Genomic DNA, 23,288 nt, shown 5'->3' with positions numbered 1-23,288 from the left:
TGTGCATGTGTATGTGTGGGGTATGTGTGTGTATATATATATATTTAATTTTTTATTTAAATTCAATTAGGTTAACATATAGTATGTTATTAGTTTCAGGGGTAGACTTTAGTGACTCATCAGTTGCATACAACACCCAGTGCTCGTGTGCGTGTGCGTGTGCGTGCACTTATGTCCTGCAGGCACTCTCCCCACACCAGCTCTCAGACTCGCTTCCCTTTCAGGGCTCCTGCCTTAGCTCTTGGTCTATAGGACGCAGAAGCAGGCAGGATCCCCTAAGGCTGGACCCCCTCCGGCTGGAGCTCCCCTCCCCTCTCATCTCTGCGAATTCACCAGGGGATCGAAGGTGTCACCTGGCTTCTGATTCTGCCTCACATCCACCTCCAGCCCCCATCCTCCAATCACTCTGTACCTCGAATGCCTGTTACCCCAAACCCAGCCTCCTGCATCCTGCACCCCAATACCTTCTGGCCAGCAAAGAAGACTTGCACATAGGGGTCGACCAGGTCCTTGTTCTCACCAATGAAAGCCTTCTTCACATTGGCCATGAGGCTGGTGTTCATGCGGGGCAGCCCCTCTGCTCGGTAAATTTTCACGTAGAATCGGGCCCACTGGCGTTCAGGGGGCACCCCCTCGGGGAGCAGCAAGTTCCTGCCGGCACATAGAGCTAGGGCCGTGGTGGCCAGAATTGGGCACCCCAGTCCTGCCCTGGCATCTGCATACCCTTGGGGCCTGGGACAGTCTCCATGAACTCCTCCCCCGCCCTGCCCTCGGTCCTTCTTGGAGGAGCTGGGCTGTCTGGGAGTAGGTGGGGATAAGGGTAAAGGGAGGGAGGGGGGTCTGTGTGCCAAGTCCACCCCAAGGGCTCTCTTTGGGGGAAGGGAGGGCTGGGTCAGGTCTCCAGGGGCTGGGGCAGATGGGAGCCTCACCCCTCGATGTCATCCTCATCGGTCTCGTTGGCCTTGTGGGGCGTCTTGATGTTGTCCCCCTTGCCCACCACGGCGACGTCACACTTCACGTAGCCCTTCAGCCCAGCAGAGATGTCGTCGGGGTCTGACAGGATGGCCCACTTGTGGTGGAACTGGTGCTCTGCAGGGGTGACGAGCGGGGACTGCACCTGCCATCCTGGGGCGGGCTGCAGAGCTGAGCATCTTTTTGGCCCCTGGTCCCCAGAATGGCCAGGAGGAGACAGAGGTCCCCAGAGGGGCGAGCAGCTGGGGAAAGGTCCCACATCCAGGTGTGTGTTTGTGACTTTGAAGCTGGAAACTTCCAACCCTCCTGCCCCCACCCCTGCAGACCACCTGCACACAGCTGCCAGACAGAACCTTCAGAGAGGCTCCCCCTCCCTCACTCTTCCGTTCAAATGTCTGCAGCTTGTCAGTGCTTGGGGTACAGACCACCGACCTTAGTGTGGTCTGTGAGGCCTCCTGAATCAGCTCTGCCCGGCTCACTCCGCTCATCCCACCCCGCCCCTGTGCTCCTGCTGGGCCCAGCTGCTTACTTCCCTCGGAACAACTGGAGTCCCTGTTCAGACCCCCCTGCCTTTATGGCTGCCGGTCTTTGAGCTGGCAAGGGCCTCCTTCCTCCCCCTTCCCCCATCCAAACTTCTCAGACACCTGCCCGGGAAGGCTGGTCGGGCTGGGGAGGCGGCTAGCACCCTGGACCTCCTCTATGATCTCCCAGACGGAGGCTGTGGCCTCGAACGACCCCTCCTCATCTCCAGCAGAGAGACTTAGTGAGTGAGCCCGGTCCTGCTGCTATCTCTGCTGGTGCAAACGTGGTCCTGCAGGGTGAGTCCCCCAGGAAACCCTTCCAGCCCCGCAAGATACTGACACAAGTCCAGAATCCCAGTAGCACCCGCGGGGCCTGTGTCCCTGGCAGCATGCTTCCAACGACTCCCTGGCTGGGTAAGCAACCAGGGACTCATCAAGAGGGCCAGGCCAAACCAGAGACCATCAGAGTGAAGACCTCAGTGCCCGAACTGAAGGGGCTGTGTAACCTCAGGCTCGCATGAAGGGGACCAGGCCCAGGAACAGATTCAGAAGCAGCATCAAGGGGCGTCTGGGTGGCTCGGTCGTTAAGCGTCTGCCTTCGGCTAGGGTCATGGTCCCAGGGTCCTGGGATCGAGCCCCGCATCGGGCTCCCCGCTCCGCGGGAGGCCTGCTTCTCCCTCTCCCACTCCCCCTGCTTGTGTTCCCTCTCTCGCTGTGTCTCTATCAAATAAATAAATAATAATAATAATAATAAACAAAAACAAAAAAACCCAGCAGCAGCATATCTGGCGGTGGGTTAGCTCAGTGGAGAGCCTGGACTCTGGGCCCACCTGGACCCGGGTTCACATCCTTTTCCTTTCCCTGGACCAGCTATGCAAGCTTGCAGGCCTGCTTCCTTCCCGTGAAATGGAGTGATGTTGCCTGCAGGGGGTGGTCAGGGCTAGGCCTGTGGGCACGGCGTGCGTGGCCCGGCGCCTGGCACTCAGCGGGCGCTCCCTGAGTGGCAGTGGTCTCCTCTCCAGGACTCTACCGTCGGGATGCGCAGGGGTCCACGTCAGGCTCCTTGCTGTCCCTCCACACCCCTGCCGCTGGTACTGGAGGTGGGGGGCACTGCTCAGCCCCGGGCTGGAGCACCTCCTCCGGGATACCTGTGAGATTCCACCGCCTGCAGGTGGGCATGATTCCTGGGAAGGGCCGGGTCGCGGACTGGCCCTCTCCCCCGCTCCCAAAGATGCTAATGGTCACTAGGGTCACCCTCTGCTGAGGACGACAACGTGTGTGTGGCAGTGGAAAAGGCGCTGGCCTGGCACCCAGGAGAGCAGGTTCCATTCACACGGGCCCTGGGCAAGTCTCTTCGTAACCCTGGACCTCTTCGTCATACGGAGACACCGGACTAGATGTTTAAGGTCTCTGGTGGCTTGAATGTTCTAAGATTTTGTGATGTTTATGCGTTTAATCTTGGGTTTGGACTCGATTCCCTAGTCTAAGTCACAGAGTGTGCACCAGCCAAGTATCCATTAAGTTGAACCATAAGAAATCGCCAATTTGTTGAACCTAATAGTTTAGTGGCACTTCCAAGCTACTTAACTTGTCCTGGCTTCATTTATCTCATCTGTAAAATGGGAAGAAATGCTGATGCCTCCTCCCTCGCTGTTTTGTGAGGGTCAAATGTGACACTGGAGAAAAGGGACTGTCACTGCCAAAAGGCCTGATGGAGTCATTACTGCATCCTGAGTGGTGGGTTCACTTTAGGGACATGACGTGGGGCCCGGTGCCAGGTTGCATGCCAGTGGTTCCTGAGCTGGCCATGGGCTTGGTCATCATCTTGGCCTGGCCTGTGCCTCACAAACCCTCTGGGCCTCCCCTTGGGGTTCCCTCGCCAGCCCCATCCGGTGTTGGCCCATGGGGACCCACGTTGCTGTGAGTCAGCCACAGTCCCACATGGCTATTCTCTGGAGGCCTGGGGCCCTTGATGGATGATCAGTGAGCCCGGCATCCCTCAGAGGCTGCCACACTACATTTGTGTTGAGGACAGTGTGGCTCAGTGGGTGCCCTGGAGTCACGCAGCCTGATTTCACCCCAGACCAACTGGGTGATGGTGGAGCCCCAACGCTTCTCTGAGCCCCAGGCCCCTCGAGTGTGAAAGGGGGTGATGCCGCACACCCAGAAGGGCTCCAGTGAATCCAGCGGCCTGAGCACAGGTAGTCACTGCATCCGTGTGCGGACTCGACACCCATCCCTCCACACCCCCTACGGCCTCACACTGAGTTTACGGTCCTGGCCAGGCCAGGCCCTGGGGGCTGCCAGGGTGGGAAGGACGGCACGGGCCACACTCGCTGAGCCGTGGCCGCTGACGCTGACCGAGTCACGCAGCTACTCACCAGGCTGGGAGTACACGGTTCCCACATCCATTTTGAAGGACCCCACTAGGGTGCCGCTGCGCAGCAGGTTCTTGGAGTGAATCACCTTCCGGGCAGAAGCACCAGCCCCCAGTCAGGCCGGGCAGGGCAGAGGCTTTCCATGGGGTAGGGGTGGGGTGCTCTGACGGTGGCACCACCTGTCTTTCTGGGGAATGGAACTTTCCGGTGAAGTGGGAGGGCATTTGCCGGGCAGGGACGGCTTGCTGAGGCTCAGCATTAAGCCCTCTTGCCCTCATGTTTGCTGGTTGCCAGGCACGGGGGGTAGGTTGTACACTATGCAGAGGTACCTGGTTAAACAGGGGAGAGGGGCCCAAACCAGCCTGTGCCCCACTTGCCCGGCTGTGTGTCTGGACACGGGGCTGCCTTTTAATGCCAATCCAGAGGGATGCCCTTTTCAAGTCTACACAGAGGTGCAGTTTGAGTTACACTCACCGAGATCTTGATGATCTTGTCGAACATGACGTCAGGAGAGACATGGAAGTCAAAGACGAAGTACTGGAAGGAGGGAGGACCCAGAGGTGCTGTCACTCAGCTGACAGCAGCCAACAGCCTGGGGCAGTGCCAGGCCCCTCCCTCCTGCCACTGCCTGTCTGCACCCCGGCCATTTCCCCTGAGCCCCGAAGTTCAGAGGAACAGCAGTGTAACCACTGGTCCTCCCTGACTGCAGGTGGGAGCTGGGTGGCTTTGGGCAACACACTGTCCGATCTGTTTCCTGAGCTGTAAAATGGGAGTAATGATACCCACCTCCGAGTCTTGTTATGAGGCTGGATGAGATTACAGACACCATAATACACACCACAGCTGTGCGGGCAACACAGACATTGCCCTTAAACCACAATGCTCCACTGCCTGGAAGTGTCCCAATTTCAGCGATGTTTAATTTGTAAAATAAGGTGTGAAGGACTTCATTTGCCGGAAACGTAAAATGCTCCGGGTGTGAGCTGTCTTCCGAAGCTGGGGCTGCCCCTCACCCCGGCCCATTTCTCCTGGCCTCAGTGTGCAGGTGCCGGGAGGGGAGAGCAGCAGAGAGGCCCTCGGGGCAGGGGGTGTCGAGATGTTGGAAAGGGCTGGGCAGTCAAAGGAGAGGGGTGACGTGGACTTGGACTTAGGGACAGCATGGTCCTTGATGACCCAGAGGGCAGTTTCGGTGGACAGGGGGCTGAAGACTGAGGTGTGCTTAGGAGGAGAGGCAGTGGGGACAGATCACGGAATTGGACGGTGAGTGGGAGGACAGAAAGGGGCGGTCATCAGGAAGTACGTGAGATTGGGAAAGGCGTGGCTAGATGGAGGGACGGATGGGAGATAGACAGACAGAGACTCCCTGTTCCTGTCCCTGAGCATATGGGGTTTTCCATCATTGTACTCGGAGAGAATATGCGAGAGTAGAACACCTAAGAGGCAAAGGAAGAGCCAAAGGAAAAGTAAAGGCAGAGTTGGGGGTGCTGAGTGGTTTGGGTGTGATGCCAGATCCTTTGGGAAGAAAAAAGAAAAAGGATCCAGGGCAAAGGAGAGAGGTGGCTGAGGCAGAAGGAAGGCACCAGTGGCCAGGACCAGATGCACCCATGGAAAGGGGTCTTGGCCTGGTCTTGAACAGTCAGGCTGTATTGGGAGGGCAGTGGTTGTGAACCTCCCTTCACACGAAGACAGGTCTCGAGGCGAAGGCCAGGCCAGCGGCCTCTGACTCTGTCAGCCCTGGGAGAGTGAGCTAGCTAAATGAGAGCCAGAATTCTGCACTCTCTGAGGAGTCTGTGGGCATATTCCTTATGTGTCCTGAGCGTATTTCCCTTTTCTAACCGCTTAGAAGTCTGCTAAGTCATGCTGATGGTTCTCACCTCCCTCTATTGTGTTTAGTGGAGTCAAAGGAAAGTTCCTGCTAACTCAGAGAATTAGCCAGAAGCAGTACATCCCTGGGACCAAGGGTATTTTTCATTGAAGAGGAACGTGGCATAGGACAAGAAGCAAAAGGAAAGAAAGCCCTGCTTTGGGACCAGAAGAATCATGGGAAGATAGTTTTGAGGGGTTGTTCTCAGCGGGGCGGGGGGGGGGTGATTTTAACTGCAGCGGGACATCTGGCAATGTCTGGAAACATTTTTGGTTGCTACAAGTGGGTGGGGGTCGCTATTGGCATAGAGTGGGTAGAAGCCAGGGATGCTGCTCAACATCCTACACTTCACAGGACAGTCCCCTACACCAAAAACTATCTGGCCCCAAATGTCCCTAGTGCTGAGTTTGAGAGACCCTGGTTTGGAGGAAACAGAAATTAAACAAATCAGAGCTACTTGGATTTGTGAGAAAGTACAAAACTATGATCAAGAACAGGGGCGCCTGGGTAGCTGAGATGGTTAAGCGTCTGCCTTCGGCTCAGGTCATGATCGCAGGGTGCTGGGATCGAGTCCCGCATCGCAGGGAGCCTGTTTCTCTCTCTCCCTCTACTGCTCCCCCTGCTTGTGCTCTCTCACTCTCTCTGTCGAATAAATAAATAAAATCTTAAAAAAAAAAAAAAGAACAAATTTAAGATTCACGTGAGTGGAAGGGACAGTCTTGGATATAACTGGAAAATGGTTTCTAGGCTGGATGTCGGCGTGGCCTGTCAGGGAAGACACTGTCACCTCTGTGGCCCCCATGTTGCCAGGCATGGGCTCGAAGTGCCGCACAAGCTCAGCAAATGTTTGTTTCTTCCTTCGGGTGAGTATCCATTCTGCAACCCCAACCCCTCCAGGTACAAGCCAGGCTCTGGGCCAGGCCACAGCGATGCAGGAGACGGGGAGCCTCCGGTCCACCAGGGACGGAGACATGAAGGACCAACCACAATTCAGGGATGTTACCGTCACAGAGAAAGAAGCACACTGAACTGTGACCCAGAGAGTGCAGGTAAGGCTGCTCAGTGCCAAGGACACTTGGCCTGGGCTCTGGAGGGTGAGTAGGAGTTTGCTGGGGAAACAGTGTGGGAAAAGCAGCTCTGTTACCTTGGGAAGGAGGAAGCAATTTGAATGAAACATGAGGTGCATGAGGTTGGTGCCAGGTGAGGCCTTGAGTCAGCCAAACGTGGCTCTGGGGCTCTCAAATAACTGTGGAAGGCCAGGGGCACCTGTCTCCATATCCATTAAGGGAAAGTGGACTCTTATCTAGGTTGAAGCTTTTCCAGTCAGGGATGTGCCCTGATGTAAGGTCAGAGGCTGAATTTCCTGACTCCTGGGAAGGTTGCCACATGGGGCTGGGAGATGAGGGGGTGGGGTGGGTGTTTCTGAGCATGGATGTCCCAGCTCTGTGGGCCTGTGGGCAACCAGCTATGAGAACCAGGCCCACCTGTGGTAACATAGGACCCTGGCCTGGGTCCCTATGGGGGACAGAAGTGTGCCCAGGTTTCCTTCCTGAAGATGCCCAGCTGGGGGGCTCCCCCTAAGTTCAGGTGGCACCCTCAGCCCTCACCACTCCTCAGGACAGACACGGAGACACAGGACACAGATGCCTCACTCCCTGGAGCCACCAGGAGAAGCAGACTGGCTGTCCCTCCAGGAGAAGGAGGGCTAGAGCCCCCAGACCAGCGGCTTCTGTGTTCATCTGACCTACGCTCAGGCACCTGAAGGGCATCTGGGCATCCCTCCCCAGAGCTGATTAAGTTCGTTCCCCGCTGGAGCCCAGAGTCAAGCTAATGTGTCAGGGGTGGTCATATGAGGTGGCAGACAGAGTGCTGGGCTGAGGCTGACAGGCTGGGCCCTGCTTCATCAACAGCACTCTCTGTGCTCTTGGGTAAGATCCTTCTCATACTGAGGCCTCAGTCTCCTCCTCTGTAAGATGGGGAGATTGAATTAGAAGGTCTCTGAGGTCCTTTGACCTCAGTGTGGCCTCAGATGGCTGCAAAGAATAGGAGCAGGAACCAGACCTTTTTCTCTCATACCCTAAGAATCAAGGCCAGTGCTCTGGAAGGATCCCCATAGAGGTTCAGGCAGCATGGAGGCAGCCCAGCAGAGAAGGTGAGCATGCAGAACCCGACTCTGGCCCTTAGCACCCGGGCAGGGACTTTCTCCAAGAGCTTCAATGTCCCCTCGTGTCAAACGGGACTGAGGGCAACAACCTCCGACTTTTGTGGGGCCAGAAGAGGGGGCGCACCTGCAGCATTTACAGGAGAAGCTGGTTCACGGGAACCACTCCTTAATGCTGCCACTGCCCCAAAGGGCTCTGGCCAGGCCTCACGGGGTTCACCCACAGACAGGGCCGGAGAAACAATGGCCTCTGGCCAGAACACGGTCAGGGGGTGATCTAGACTCAGGCTTCGAGGACATGGCACGGCACATCTGTGTACTGGGGTTGTGACAGCGTGGGCCAAGGTCACCCCTGCTGGCAGCCCTTTGTGCCCCTCAACCCCTGCTGTTCCTGTTGGGCCTGGGTGGGCTGCAGCCCAGCCTCCCGCCACATGTAGGGAAGTCCCTTTCCCCACGTAGGGCCACAGGGCACTGACCTCATTGTAGTAGGGGCAGTTAGTGGACTCCTTCATGGACGTGCACTTCTTGTCGTCACCCACCTCCACGCACACCACGGGGTCCATGTTCAAGCCCACCAGCTGCCGGGCCTCGATCACAGTGATGCTGACCTGCGGGCAGGAGAGGGAAGCCAGAGGTGAGCTCGGTGAGCCTGGGAGCGGGTCCTCCTTGAGCCGGGGCCCAGGAGCAGGGAGCCAGCACTAATCTGCTGTGGATCCGGGGCTCTTTCTCCAATAAGCCCCAGTGTCTTCATTTATAAAGCAAGGGCATGGGCTGGATCTCCTCTAAGTGCATTCTAGAATTACCGGGAGGGAGGAGGGTGCTGGTTAAAAATGCTGGTGTCCCTGCCAAACTCCAGACCAAGCCAGTCCAACCTTGGGTGGGTGGGGCCAGGTATCAGTACTTTTATTTTTTTATTTTTTATTTTTTAAAGATTTTATTTATTTATTTGACACAGACACAGCGAGAGAAGGAACACAAGCGGGGGAGTGGGAGAGGGAGAAGCAGGACCTCTGTGTGGGGCTCAATCCCAGGACCCTGGGATCATGACCTGAGCCGAAGGCAGATGCTTAACGACTGAGCCACCCAGGTGCCCCCAAGCATCAGTACTTTTAAAGCTCTTGGTGGTTTCAAGTGCTTCCCCAGCCTCTGTGACTCCACCTTGTAGAGGGCTGCAAACCGTTTCCCGGGTTTCATGCGCTCAGAGATTAAGTTTTCTATGTCTTCATCAATGTGCATTTAATTTCATGCTCAGCATCTCTCATTTTAAGATCGCGGGCCTCTGAGAGTTCTGTTTCTGGAATTTGGCCCCCTTTCCACCTTCCTGGTTTCCCCCTTTTGTTTAATTTCTTTGTTTGGGAGCCTGGGCCACCTTTGCTGGCTTGATGCTATGTGTTTTGTGTGCACTGTGTCTTTTCAAGTGGCGTCCAGCTCCATGGAATCTTCTATGCTGGGAAGCCCTTTTCCAGTTGTTCATTCATTCAACAAATGTTTGTGTATATATATACGGGGCAGGGAGGGGTGGTATGTGTGCATACCTTTTCTGAACCTTCCTTTTAAAGATTTATTTATTTATTTGAGAGAGAGAGAGAGATGTGGGGAGGGGCAGAGAGAGGGAGACAGAGTTCCAAGTAGACCCCCCACTGAGCACGGAACCCCATGACACCAGGCTCTATCTCATGACCCTGAGATCACGACCAAAGCCCAAACCAAGAGTCAGATGCTTAGCCGACTGCACCACCCAGGTGTCCCTCCTGAACCTTCATTTTAAGCAATCAGTTCTTGTTTTGGATTAGAGGTGTTGGTCCCCATTGGGGTGCCCATGACAAAACAGAAAGAGGCATAAATTTGAGGTTGCTGGACTGGCATTGAGCCCCAGACCTTATACATGACCAGGTATGAGAGTAGGCCACCACGTAGGCTCACTGAGCTAAATGTAGAAACACCAGCTATCCATAGGTTGTGTGAGCTTTAAATGAGATAATGTGTGTCAAAGTGCTTCATAAACAGTAGAAAGTTCTAGAAAATGTGAGCTATTGTTATAAATGGCTTCTCAAAGTCTGCCAAGAGGGTAGGGTCCTGTAGATGCTTACGATTGTTCCATCTGACTCTCTTGCACTTGCATTTTAACAAAATAACCTGTGCTAAGTTACTGTTAGCATTTACCTCAGCTCATCCTTCTAATGAAACTGTGGGGGTTGCTTTTATACTTCTCATCTTGGAGACTTGGTATTTTCATCGCTGTGCTTTGATGCAACTTCTAAATATGATTTTACTCCAGAAAATTATTTTCCCTTTTCATAAAAAAAGAATAACCATGGAAATTATCACCCACTATGTCCATCAAAGTCTTATAAATATTCTGAAGGCCAAGAAAAATCCGCACATCAAAACTAATGATGTTAAGAAAAATAGAAACTTCAATGCCAATGAGAACATTGCCAAGAAAGTATACAGAACTGGAAACTGAACATTTACTAATTGAAGCAACACTTGAACCACGAAAGCAAGCATTTCTATTTGGAACTTGAAATGCCAAAGGGAATGAAGCTCAGAATCCAGAGCTCTGAAGAAGTTTAATGATCACCATTTCTTTAGGGAGCTAAAAAGGAAATAGAGCTAATTAACTTAGTTCTGAGAAGTTGACTGTGAAGAGAGTAAGCAGCCACTAGAAGTCCTTCCAGAATACTCTTGCACAGTAGTTCATAGAGTTTTAACCTCTATGAACCTTTTTATGCCAAAAACATAAAAAAATCTCATATTTTCCCACAACTAACCCATCCTCTCCCCTCCATTAAAGAAAGAAAGAAAGAAAGAAAAGAAAGAAAGAAAGAAAGAAAGAAAGAAAGAAAGAAAGAAAGAAAGAAAGAAAGAAAGAAAGAAAGACTGTAACTCAAGACTGGGAAGTAGACAGACACAGTTTTGACTTATTAAGGTAATAAGATATGCCATCATGATATTAACCTTCCAAATGTGAGCAGTTGGTTAGTTTTTATGTTTTTTATCCAGAGGCCCAGCAAATGATGCTAGCGTTTCTGCCCCCTATTCCTTTTCAGGACCCAAAGAGTGGGGAGAGGAGGAGGGCAGAGGGTTGAAAGGAGCAGAGGCTGGTGAGTGGGGAGAGAGAGGCTCCAGAAGGTGCTCTTTGCTGGCTGACGGGTGCCCCCTGAGGGGAACCCTGAAAGTACACCACTGAGGTCTGTGCATGGTGTTGGTGGGGAAGGAGAACGTCATTCCTGCTGGTTCCCCACCCCCACCTGGGGCTATATGGAGGGGAAAGGTATCACTTGGACTTGAAATTTAAAACAAATTTTGAGGGGTGCCTGGGTGGCTCAGTCGGTTGAGCGTCCAACTCTTGATTTTGGTCATGACCTCAGGGTCATGGGATCGAGCCCCACATCTGGCTCCCACTCAGTGGGAAGTTGGCTTGAGATTCTCTCTTCCTCTGCCCCTCCCCACTCTCAAATAAATAAATAAATCTTTAAAAAAAGTAGAAATAAAATAAAACAAGTTCTGAGGGAAGGGATTGGCCATCTTTTCCTTCCATTCTCCAGTCATCAGCAGAGAACTCGATTTTTCCACGGTGGAAGATGGGGAGGCAAATAGACCCACAAAGGGACGGACCAACCAGCTGACCAGGGAGGCTCTTTTTGTAATCACCTATTCAGCCCTCCTCTCCCAAGATAAGGGACCTAATCCCTAGGTGACTTCATGAAAGCCATTGCAAGGAACAAGGCTGAATGTAAACCTATACCTCTGCCCTGGGAGAAGTCAAGAATCATGGCACTCTGTGACTTGCTTCCATGGGATCTGACTGTGCTGCAGGAACAGTGGTGGGGAGCTGGAGATGGCAGGGGGCAGGCCTGTCAGTGCTGCCCTTCTGAAACACCCTTTACCTTTTCTCCCCTCCAGGTGGCCGAGGTGACATGACCAGATACGCATTTTGAGAAGATCACGCCAGTGGTGGTACAGAGACCAGCTAGGAAATGGGTGCAATATTGCCTTCGGGGCTGGGGTCTAGGGTCACTGTTCAGGGAGATGACATGGAGGTGAAAATGTATTAGGTCTTGGTGCCCGGAAGAGAGGGCCGGGAACACACTCAGGACTCCATGACCCACCAAGAACATCTCTGCCAAGTGCTGAGCTTTGCTCACTCCGATGGGGAAGCTGCATATTCACTGGGATGACACTGCAGCTCTCGCCTTCGAGATGCCAATAATCAGGAAAGGGTTTACACATGACATACATTCTAACCAGAAGAAGCAAAGGGGATGGGCACGCCATGGCCTTTTCACTGTTCTGAGCCCTCAGGGTCCTTCCCGCATCTGAGTTCAGCTAAGGCCCTCTCCTCCGACCAGCTGGGTGCGCTTTCTGAGGTCTTTCTAACTGGGCGAATACAAGTTCTCCACAGACTGACGTTGCTTTGGTAAGTTTTCTTGCCTTGTACATTGTATTTATTGGAAGCAAGAATAAATCCACTCTGGCATCCTCAGGGCTCTCTCTCAAACTGTGTTCATATTTGTAGTTGAGATGGGAATGAACTTGTTGGACAATACTGTGTTACCAGGTTAAATACAACAACTGTCTGTTCAATCGCAGAATGTCTGGAAAGTCTTTGGAGGGAGAAAGTGTGGTCCACTTAATAAAAGTCTCTGTCAGGAAGCAGTTGGAAAGAGTTTTGAAAACAAGCAGTAGTAGTAAGCTAAAGATGAATGGGGACCAGAGGGGGTGACTGTCCAAAAGGCTCAATTAGAGAGAAATTAGTCACTCTGACTGCTTCAGTTGGACACCCTTGGATTTGAACTCTGGCTCTACCTTTTTTTTTTTTTTTTAAGATTTTATTTATTTGACAGAGCGAGAGAGCACAAGCAGGGGGAGCAGTAGAAGGAGAGGGAGAAGTAGGCTTCCCGCCGAGCAGGGAGCCTGATGTGGGGCTCGATCCCAGGACCCTGGGATCATGACCTGAGCCGAAGGCAGACGCTTAACCATCTGAGCCACCGAGGTGCCCCCCTTTTTTTTTTTTTTAAGGTTTGATTTTTTTTTAATTGAGAGAGAGAATGAGAGGGGAGAGGGTCAGAGGGAGAAGCAGACTCCCTGCTGAGCAGGGAGCCTGATGCAGGACTGGATCCCAGGACTCCAGGATCATGACCTGAGCCGAAGGCATTTGCTTAACCAACTGAGCCATCCAGGCACCCTTGGCTCTACCTTTGAATAACTGTGTGACCTGGGGTAAGCTCCTTACCCTCCTTGTGCCTCAGTTTCTCACCTATGAAATGTAGTAATACCTATATTTGGATGGTTGTAAGAATTACATTAACTTAAATGGAAAACACACATACAGCTCGCAGCATAGTGCTTGGCTCATAGTAACCTTCAAGAAAATAAGTTATGTTAACAGGAACAACAATTACTCCATTTTCTATGTGCCCTTATGTGGCAGGCTGGTGACAGTACAGGGGGAACAGTATCTGAAAACACAAAGACAAAGAGGTTTTTGTTCTTTGGAATTTTCCTATGCTCAGAAAACAGGGGAGCAAAGCCCTGAGCCCAGTGCCCTAGAAAAGCCTTCGGAAGTCTTAAGATAGTCTGTGTTTGGGTGGTGGCAGAGACGGGAGGGAGCGACACTCCCAGACCTCCCAGGAGCCCAAGGGCTTGAGGCTGGCTAAAACCACTGCCTGGGGCGAATTTTCGAGCACCTGGAAAGACGGTTGCCAACTGGATGAAAACAAACTGAAGCAAGGATTAAGGAGAAAAGGAATGTCCTTGAGAAAACATGACCAGATGTACTGATACAAAGAAAGGGGCTTCCTAGTCCTTGATACCATCACCTGAGGGAGGTGCGGTGGGGCTGTCCTTAACGATGGGGTGGTACGCACAGCATCTGGGAAATGACTTTCGAAGACACAGCTCTATGGGTGTCTGGGTGGCTAAGTGGGTTAAGCGTCTGCCTTCGGCTCAGATCATGATCCCAGGGTCCTGGATAGAGTCCTGCACTGGGCTCCCTGCTCAGCGGGAAGCTTGCTTCTCCCTCTGCCCCTCCCCCTTCTCATGCTCTTGTGCACGCTCTCTGTCTTGCAAATAAATAAATAAAATCTTAAAAAAAAAAAAAAGATATAGCTCTAACCTGGGAGAGGAGGCGCATTCTGATTCTGGGCCCCGGTTCTGATACAGTGGCAGCCAGGTGGGGTCTCTTGAAGGCTCTGTTTCCTCTGACCAGTGAGCATACTCACTCAGTCCTAGGAATGCCCACAGTCTTCTGACCTAAAGCCGGGTCTTGTTAGACTCTAAGGGAAGGTCTAGAGCAATGGGTGGTCCATGGGCCCTCTTGCTTCCAGATTATAAACAAGTACTAGGTGTTTCTGGCTTGTACATTAGTCGGTTGTGGGCTGTGTTAGTGTAACTCAGTCTCTCAGGCTCTGATCAACTCTGCCAGAAGAGACAAAATTGGGTGTGTGGCCCTGCAAAGCTCAGGACCAGGTCCCCAGGCTTGGAGGGCTGCACTGGGATTCAGTTGTCCTGTGTGGCCCTCTCTGAGCAGCTACCAGCCATGCTCATGACCCATCCTGCAAGCACTGTGGCCACATTTACAATTCAATGGCTTCAAATCTCTCCCTATCTCAGCCATTTTGTCTCCAGTTTTAGAAACACACAAACAGAAAAATTAACTGTTAATTTCAGAAAACACAGAGAAAAAGAAAAAGAAAAAAAACCCGCCCACATTCTCACCATCTATGGATAACCAAGATTGACATTACTTCTGGCATTAAAATAATAGAAAACAATATTTAAAAAGCACACCAAAAAAATCTTTCTTCAGAAGCTCTTATTTTAATTGTTGGAATATATATAGTGGTGCTTCTTGGTCTTTTTATGGTTTTTCCAGGTCCCTCTAACTTTATGAAGTCCAGTGCTGGACACGAACAAAATCCTGGGAGGGCTATAACCAGCATGAGCAGAGTTCTCAAGTTCCTCTTTAGGCCTGTGCCTCTTTAGTTATGACACTTTTACAAGTGCCTCCCAGAAACACGCTTACTTTAGGAATTTACATTCAGCTTGTGGTTCTCTATGACCCTCAGATCCATGCAACCACAGAGTCTACAAAGCACATCTGGTCAGAACTCCCCACTTGAGTAGAGTCTGCAAGGTATGCAGCCTTGAGTTGCCCCACCTACCTGGAAATCCATGGGTCGCCCGGCACATGGCTCCATCTTAATGTCTGGCTTGGACCTGAGAAGGAGAATGTACAGTCAGGCCTGGTGTAAGGGGACTGCTTGCAGGGGAGGAGGTGGGCACTGGCAGTGGTTGGACCCTGGCAAACAGCAGAAGGACAGAATCATGGGCTTCAAACACTCCAGGACTGTCAAACAGAATGGGGGTGGGGATTAGTTGTTCTGAGGCCCCAAGAGAGAGGACTAGCTAATGACATAAGTGACAAGAGAGATAGATAGTAGGTCAACAGGTTCAGATGTGGGCTGGGCAGCTCTGTGATTTCCTTTGGCCTGGAGGTGTTCAGTGACCTGGGAATAGGCTCCTGACTTTGTAGGGACCGAGGCGTGGGAGACAACCAGGAAAAGGAGAAAGGGGCAGGGTTAGGAAGAAGCTGGTGGGGGACCCTGATTCTTCCCCACCCCAATTCCACACACAGCGGGGTCCTGCCTGATGGGGCAGAGGCAGTTTGGGCTTTGTGACTCCCGCATATTCACCGCTTGTTGGAGACATTGGTGGTGAGAGCTGTGACAGAGGCTAGAGACATGGAGTCGGGGTCCAGCCCATCCCCCAGCCGAATGGCCAACCGGTCAAGGTCCTCCATCTCCAGTACTGCCGGTTCATCTGCCGAAGAAAGGCCAGTTAGGTGGACTAGATGGTGGGATACAGACTGTCTCCCCTTTTGCTTCAGCATCCAGGAAGCTAACAGCCAATTTCTGGGTTTACTTGGTAGCATCTGCTTAGAATGTTATGGCCCGTATACCTGCAGTGTTTCCTATTAATCTTGATCTTTGATTTTAATTGATATTGTATCTGGTCTTGTTTTTTAATTTTAATTTTTTAAAAGACTGATTAATTTGAGAGAGAGAGAGAGAGAGATCAAGCAGGAGGGGCAGAGAGAGATTGAGAATTTCAAGTAGACTGCGCAGAGTGTGGAGCCCCATGTGGGGCTGGATCCCAGGACCCTGAGATCATGACCTGAGCTGAAAGCCAAGAGTTGGACGCTTAACCAACTGTGCCACCCAGGCGCCCCCAGAGTGATCTTTCTCTGCTGCCCTGCTGCTCTGTCAGCTCCCAGGCCCCAGCCTGCCTCTCCTCCCCGGAGCCTTCCCTGCAGCCTGGTAAGAAGGCTTGGGGAAAGGCAGGACTTTAAGTCCTGCCACTGAGCAAGCATTCTCAGGACGCGCTGGTTTTCCCCCCAGAAATAGGGAACTGGTCCAACCACTTTCGTTTTTTTGTTACTCCCTTCTCTAATGAACAATCTCTAGGCTTCTGTGTGCAGGAAAAAAGGGGGGAGCAGAGAGGGCTGGTGGAGCCTTTTATAAACAGGCCCATCCGACAGAGGGTTCTGCTCAGTTCTAGACCAGAGGAGATGCTCTTCCCACCCTTAGTGCTAGGAGCGCCCCCTTCCCGAAGACCACCTTCAGGACCCGGCTCCGCCGGCAGCCAATGGGAGGCTAAGGGCCCGCCTAGGAGGCTTCGCCGGCCAATCACAGGAGAGCCTTTTGGGGCGCTGCCCACGGAGGGAAGGGGTTTGGTCTCTGTCAGGTGCGGAGAGATGGCCTCGGACTTGGCTGGGCTGGGGCGCGCGTCCGTACCATGTCTTTGGGGTTCCTCCTTGTGGGGCCGGTTCTTGCCGAGCTTCATGGCCGAGAACACACTCCTCCCGGCTCTGTGAGGTGGGCACCCGAACGAGGTGGAGGGAGATGGACGCCAGGAGGAAGACACACAAACACAGGAGAGCAAAACCCGAGAAAGAACACGTAAGAGAAAGGAGCTGCATACTCCAGCCCCTCACGTGCTGGTCCTGAGATATGTTGGGGGCCAGACTTTCTAAAGCGGGAGCCAGGAGGGGGAATTAGGGCAGAGGAGACCCCACCACTTCCTCCTTCCCCGTGCCTTCGCACCACTCGAGGAGCAAGCCAGGACCCAGCGATCAGAGAAGGTGACCTTCAGCTGGAAAGCACGATTTTAACTGGAGCCCTCCTGGGGCCTGCGCTGATCTCCTCTCCCTCAGTCCGGTCTTAGAGCTCTGAGCTCCATCATGCCTCCGAGCATCTCCTCCCTATCTGAGCACCCCACCTCAGCTGGTTGGAAAGAAAGCCAGATGACCGGAGACCGAGCATCAGGACAGATGGACAGGAACAGGATCAGAGGGCAGAGGACAAGGAGGAGGCGGGGGATGTGGTTGAAACTAGCAGCTCAGTTCTCAAACGGTGCTGGTGATCAAAGCTTGCCTTGTCTTTCCCAACCTCTCCATGCCCTCGGATTCTCCTTGGTCCCCAGTGAGGAGGAGGAGATGGGCCCTTTCCCATCTGTCTTTGGTGCTGGCTTACACCCCTTCTGCCTGTCCCCACTCACTGTGGAATCCCTCCTTTCAACCAACCCCCGGGAATGTATGCAGACTCCATAGTTCCTACCTCTTTCTCTGGCTTGGAGTGGCCTTGTGCCCCCAGGTGAAGGGCCTTGCAGTCAGGGGGCCTGAGGGAAGGGGGCAAGGGCCGTCAGTGTCCCTTCAGTGATGTCCCTGCAGCCGAGCCTGAGGTCCCTGGTGCCAGCAGGGACCCGGAGTAGGATCAGTGGGGGGTAAAGTGCAATATTCCATTACCCCATCAATATTGCAAGAGCTGGATACCTGACTCCCTCCTCTTCCCATTCTCCCTCCTCCTGGGTGTAGCTCTGTCATCCTGTAGGCCCAGGTGGGGCGAGATGGAGGCTCCAACTCTGAGCTCACCTACAGCAGAGCCCACCCACCTTTGGGTCACACATCTCCCTGTGGAGCCTTGACTATGGTTCCCAAGACCCCCTGCTCTTTATGCCGGGTAATGTGAGGTTGGGCAAAACCTTTCTGTCCTTGTAGGGATGGCCTAAAAACCTCAAGCCCCTCTACTCCATGTTGGGGGCTAATCTTATTCCCCCAAATCTGGCCCGACCCTAACCCCAGGCCTTTCTTTACTCTTCTTTGCTTTCTTTACTCACAGGCAAGACATGGAGGGTTATGAGTCTGCATCCCAGTGAGAGAGTGACCAAGAACCCTTCCGTGTGCACCAGCGCACAGCTTAGAAAATAGCAGTGTATCTATGGTTTCCTAAAAAGTCACGAGGTGGGTGAAGGAAGGCTGGGGTAACACTGGTCCACACTAGCCAGCATCATGTTGTCTGGAACGTCACAATGGAGGAGAGGGAAAGGAAATTTCTCCCCTTCTAATAAGGGGAGGTATATACCTATGTGCCAACAAGAGATTAATTATATAATTTTTCTTGAACACCTACTGTGAGCCAAAGGCTTTTAGATGTTTGCTCATTTCATCTTCATAGCAATCCTGGGAGGGACATACACTTTTCCTCATTCAGCCCAAGGAAAGACTCAGAGGCTCCGAGCGCTGGGGTTGAAGGGCAGAGCCCCCGCCTCCAAGGCCAGCAACTCCTGCACCCTCGGCCCACGATAGGATTGCACTTCCCTGTCGCTGGACATCCCATCCTGACCATTTGGAACTTCAGTGAAGAGTCTCCAGGGCCTGCACTTGTAGGTGTAGGTGTGGGCCATGGACCAGCACAACCCACAGATGGGGATGCCATCTATGAAGAGTCCCACAGACTACCCAGGTTTACTTACAAAGAAGGGGCTTGTTCACAAATAATCTCAACCTCAACGCATTTTGGAAGAGACTGCCATGAAGGTTAATGGCTGGTGACAAAACATGGAACAGGTCAGGGACCTCATCAGGAACAAGTGAGTGGCCGTGAGAATGGACCAAACTGCCTGGCTCACACTGGCCTGGTGGCCTTAAGGGTGGGGATACTGGCTACATCTGACTCCTGCAACAGGATGCGTGCCTAGTGTGGGTCCTCACTCTGCTTCCTGTCTCAGTGTTTGGGACTCCATTCTGCCCAGCTTTTCTGCTCTGACTGCCAGTCGCCTGGATTACCCAGGAGTCTCCTGGACGGCTGGCTTTGTACAATCGCTTCTTGGCCATTTCTGGGTCATGCCATTCTTACAGTCCCCAGGCCCAAGCTGTGTGGGACCTACACAATGCCATCACGCGTAGCCTGCTCCTCAGCCCCCAACTCTCTGGGCTGCACCAACCCCCCATCCTGTTCCCCTTGCCCTAAAGCTCCTGGGAAAGTGCTCTGAGATGGTAGCTCAAAGCATTGTGTTGGGTCAGAAGCAGGTCCTGCCTGGAGAAGCCAGCTGCTTGGCATCCTGGGACAGGGTCTGTATCTGCTGCCTGAGGCCTGGGGGGGTTCCAGTAGCAGGGAATTGTGGCTTTCTGATACTGGTCCTGAGGACCCACCCAAGTAGAAAAGGGCCTGGGGCTTCCCTTGGGCAGTTATGGCCCTTGAGTTTGAAAGTCACTTTCTTTCTTAAAACAAATATATTTGGAAGCAAAGATTGAGACATAAAAAAACCCAAAACCCTATGCTCTCCTACTATTCTCTACTGTACCCTGAAGCCAATCAAAGGAGAAACCCCTCTTCCCAGACCCTGCATAATTTTAAGCATCTCAGGTGGACAGGTTCACCGGTGGTACTCCTATGTGCCTGGAAATATCTCAAAATCATGATTTCTCCCTTAATGAAAAATGCAGAATGTGTAGGGTAAATGTAATTTTCAAAATTCTTACTGTGGGCTTTCCATCTGTTTGTTTCTCCTAGACCTGCTCCTCAATTCATCTGGACAGCCTGCAGCAGAGCGTGATGTCACCAGCTCGCACTGCCCTTTGGAGCTTTCTGATCGATGACACAGCAGAAGTTCACTAGAGAAGCAGCCTCTTCTGCCTGTTACTGCACCGCTTTCCAGAAAGACCATGCCTGCTCCCCTTGGCAAAGGGGAAAGGTGATTTTTGGAATAAATGTTAACTTAGGCAGGGATTGTTGAAGATTATCCACTTGTGTTAAAGACTAAGATTTCCAAAATGTGGAATTTGTTGACTAGGTGACTGGTGCGCTGGTGTACTGAATTTTTGTTTTCGTTTTTACATAAAATGCTGCATTTTATTAAGAGACGAAGAAAACAATCCAATCATCAACTCAGTGAAAAACTACTTTGCAACCAAGTGGCTCCTCATTCACGGCTGCAGGAAAACAGAAGCTGGAGCCAGGGGAGGTGGGCCACTGCGGGGCCCTCTGAGGATTCAGGGTCACATTTGGGCTTCCCCGTTGCTGGATTCACTGCAGGCAGAATGATATGCACCTAACAATGTAGACCACTCTTTCCCTCTAGGGAAAAGATTTTAACATTAGTTCACTCATTTGTAAACTCTTTTTTTAAATTTCTGGACCTGATGATTTCTTTGCTGGTTCCACGGCTCAGATCTAGAAGGATGTCGTGGTTGGGGGATGCACTCAGGGCCCCTTGGGAACACAGGCCAAAATAAATGTTGTGAGTTCAGGTCTGTGTATTCTTCTGGAGGCTGTGCCTTAGGCGCTGCTCTGCCTGACCATGGACTCCAGGCCTGGCTGCCCACGGCTCTGCCCTGAGACCACCTTCAGTCCTCACACTCCAGGCTCACCAGCTCAGGCCTCAGGTAATCAGGGGGAACTCCTGCCTGACAGGAACAGGTCTCTGGCTCTCCGCATTGTTGAAACAGCCACATTTTCCAAACTTGGGGACATGTGCTCCAAGTGCCTCTTGGTGGGTTTTATTTCTTTTAATCCCTTTGTCCCAAGTGCAGCTAATTTCATAATTGCAGGCTGTAGAGTTGTTTTTCACAGTGTGTTGAATTTCAGTTAGTTTCAAAGAGCTTCCCACATCTGGGCAGGATAGGTTGAGCCTTCATACAAGAACCTGTCTCCAAATTGACGTGTTTGCCCGTGCGCCCCGGGGGAAGCAGGAGGCTTGGGAGGCCCTTGTGTACTGAGGCCCACAGTTCACCCGGGAGCTGGCTCCTCAGCTCTCCCCGGTGGCCAACCCCGTGCAAGACTCAAGCAAACAGCCTCGAGGCAATGGATTCCCACCACCCCAAATCAAGCTCTCCCCACATCTCACGGACTCACGGGGAGCACGAGTCCTCTCATGGCTGGATCCTTCAGTTTTTCCTACTGCAACTGGTACATACTTCCACTTATTTCTCCTCAAGGGAGCTCCAAACTAGCCAGCTTTGCCACACAATAACCTTTCAGGGATTTAAAACGGTTTTTATAATTGTTCTTCCCCAGGCGAAAGAGTTTCAACTGGTTTATAATCTCTTTTTAGCAATCTCATTTCCCTCCCCTTTCAATCCTCCTCCTGCCCTACACGTTAAAATACGAATAAAAATTGCTGTTTGACTTTATCCCCTGTGTTGACTAGAGGTGACAAGAGCTTCGGATCAGGTAGCGCTAGGGACCCAGCGTTTACAGCGGGGCTACAATGTGCCTGCGCTGCGAGGCGCCTCAGCTGCGGCCAGTCTGCGTCGCTAGGGGTCTGGCTTGGGACAGACTGAGGAGCTGGAAACCAGGCAGGGCCCTCAAGCATCGCCCCTCGCAGACAGAGCCCGGGGGAGGGACAGGCTGTTCACACCTTCTACGGAGGCCTTTTACATCTAAGGGTCCATACGGGCCTGACCCCTCGAAACCTCTCTCTACGAGGGACTCCCAGCTCAGTGTCTGCATCATCTCTCACCGCACCCCCACCCCGGCCCCCAGATTCAGCTCTCTGGCTCCCTCTCCAAGCCTGGTGTGAGACCTGCCTTCGGCTCCTTCCCTTGCTCAGAGCATGGCACATTCCTCCACCCTACAGGTGCCTGGGCCTGAACTTTCCCCACGCGGTGCCATCGCCTTGTAGTGCTTTTGCTCGTGTGTAACAAGTGGGAGTTGGAACTCAATAAGCTTTTGTTAAAGCACTGGATGACGATGAGTCCCCCGGGATCTTAACGCAAGCAGAGGTCTCAGGCCCATACCCCATACCCGTGCTGACCACCCCAGACCCCTAAAGCCACAGTCCTGGTGTCTCCATGATGTTCTCATGTCAACTAGTTTTTAGCTTATTGGCATCACATTCTGGGGTAAATCTCTTAACATCTCTGAAGCTCAGTTTCCCTATCTGGAAAATAAAGACCACATGATTGGCTTTTCAGCTTGCATCAGTGTATTTGGAGAATTAAATTAAATTTAGAGTACAGTCAAGCGCTCTAAACTCCCTGGGTCTATTGTTAACTCTGGGTCAGAAGCTAAATTCCCTGTGTTGTCATCCTAGCTCTGCTCCTATTCTGGGGCAAGTTACTTCCCCTCTCTGGGACTCAGATTTGTCATCTCTAGGAAGGGGCTGTGGCCCAGAGGCCCCCTCCAGCTGGTCAGCCCTGACTACTACTGCTCCTGTGAATTCCCCAGGATGCTGGAGTGTTCTTGGGACAGCATGTGCTTTTGAGGGACCCTGGGAGACCTACTCATATCAGCCCCGGGCCTTGAGCCTTTCCAAGCCCCTGTGGCTGGCCCCTCTCACCTGGGTTCCCCACCTCTGCCCTCTCCCAGATAGCCCCTGATCTCTCCCTCCCACAGGAAGCCTTTTGGGGGATGGAGATTGTGCAGACAACCAGAGAGTGCTCATCTGCTCATCTCCCCTTAGCTTTCAGGGGCTTCATGTCCCAGCCACCCCTGTGGCCACTCCAGGCCCGGAGTCTGTCCTCCTTGGGCCTCCAGGCCTGCATGTCCACCTTCCCAGCCCTGCCTTGACTCTTAGGGGGCCATTGGCTTCTTGGGCCTTCCCCACTCCTATGCCTTCAGTCACACTCTCCCTCCCTCACAGGGAAGCCTAAGGGCCTGGTACGTGGGTGTAGAGCTGAACAGGGAAGTAGAGGAAGAGTCAAGACATTGAAAGGAGGCAGGAGGGAGTGGAAACCAGCAGGCCCAGATACCTGCCTGCCCCCCACCCCCGCCCCCTCCCTCCCTAACCCTCACCCCCTATGGCCAGATGGACAGACCTCCCTCGCCCTGCCATCCCCCGGTGCTGGCTCCACCAGGACAGTCCACACCCAAGCCCACTGAGACGGGCCATCCCGACATCCACACCCTGTGGTGAGGAGCCTTTGGGCCCCATGGGCTCCGCCCTGGCCTGGGACACCTACTTGTGCTCGCCATCTCTGCCTCCCTTGGTCTTCTCTCTGCCTTTGCTGAGTAGGGGGAAGAAATGAGGAGACAAGGGGATGTGAGTGAGAGGGTGTGGACCAGAGACACTTGCAGACTTAGACCCTGGCCCTGCGGACCCCCCAC

The 23,288-nt window shown here is 52.8% G+C and overlaps 1 protein-coding gene across 2 annotated transcripts in view; it reads right to left on the bottom strand.

Moving 5' to 3' along the window:
* OTOF (otoferlin) overlaps positions 1 to 23,288 on the bottom strand; it is a 93,071-nt gene that overhangs the window by 22,342 nt on the left and 47,441 nt on the right. The window contains exons 6-13 of one of the 2 annotated variants that reach the window (XM_081797079.1): positions 16,698 to 16,771; positions 15,597 to 15,723; positions 15,066 to 15,120; positions 8,373 to 8,504; positions 4,346 to 4,408; positions 3,875 to 3,959; positions 930 to 1,089; positions 465 to 651 (exon numbers count right to left, since the gene is read on the bottom strand). In XM_081797079.1, coding sequence (XP_081653205.1) covers positions 465 to 651; positions 930 to 1,089; positions 3,875 to 3,959; positions 4,346 to 4,408; positions 8,373 to 8,504; positions 15,066 to 15,120; positions 15,597 to 15,723; positions 16,698 to 16,771 — 883 coding nt within the window. Of the gene's footprint in view, positions 1 to 464; positions 652 to 929; positions 1,090 to 3,874; positions 3,960 to 4,345; positions 4,409 to 8,372; positions 8,505 to 15,065; positions 15,121 to 15,596; positions 15,724 to 16,697; positions 16,772 to 23,288 lie in introns of those variants that run through there. The other variant, XM_031027670.2, reaches the window with a different exon arrangement.

The sequence above is a fragment of the Leptonychotes weddellii genome, chromosome 10 (genome assembly GCF_054177405.1).
Source record: "Leptonychotes weddellii isolate Sample4059 chromosome 10, ASM5417740v2, whole genome shotgun sequence".
In the NCBI taxonomy this organism is placed as follows: Eukaryota; Metazoa; Chordata; class Mammalia; order Carnivora; family Phocidae; genus Leptonychotes; species Leptonychotes weddellii.
This window is presented reverse-complemented; position numbering and strand designations above follow the sequence as displayed.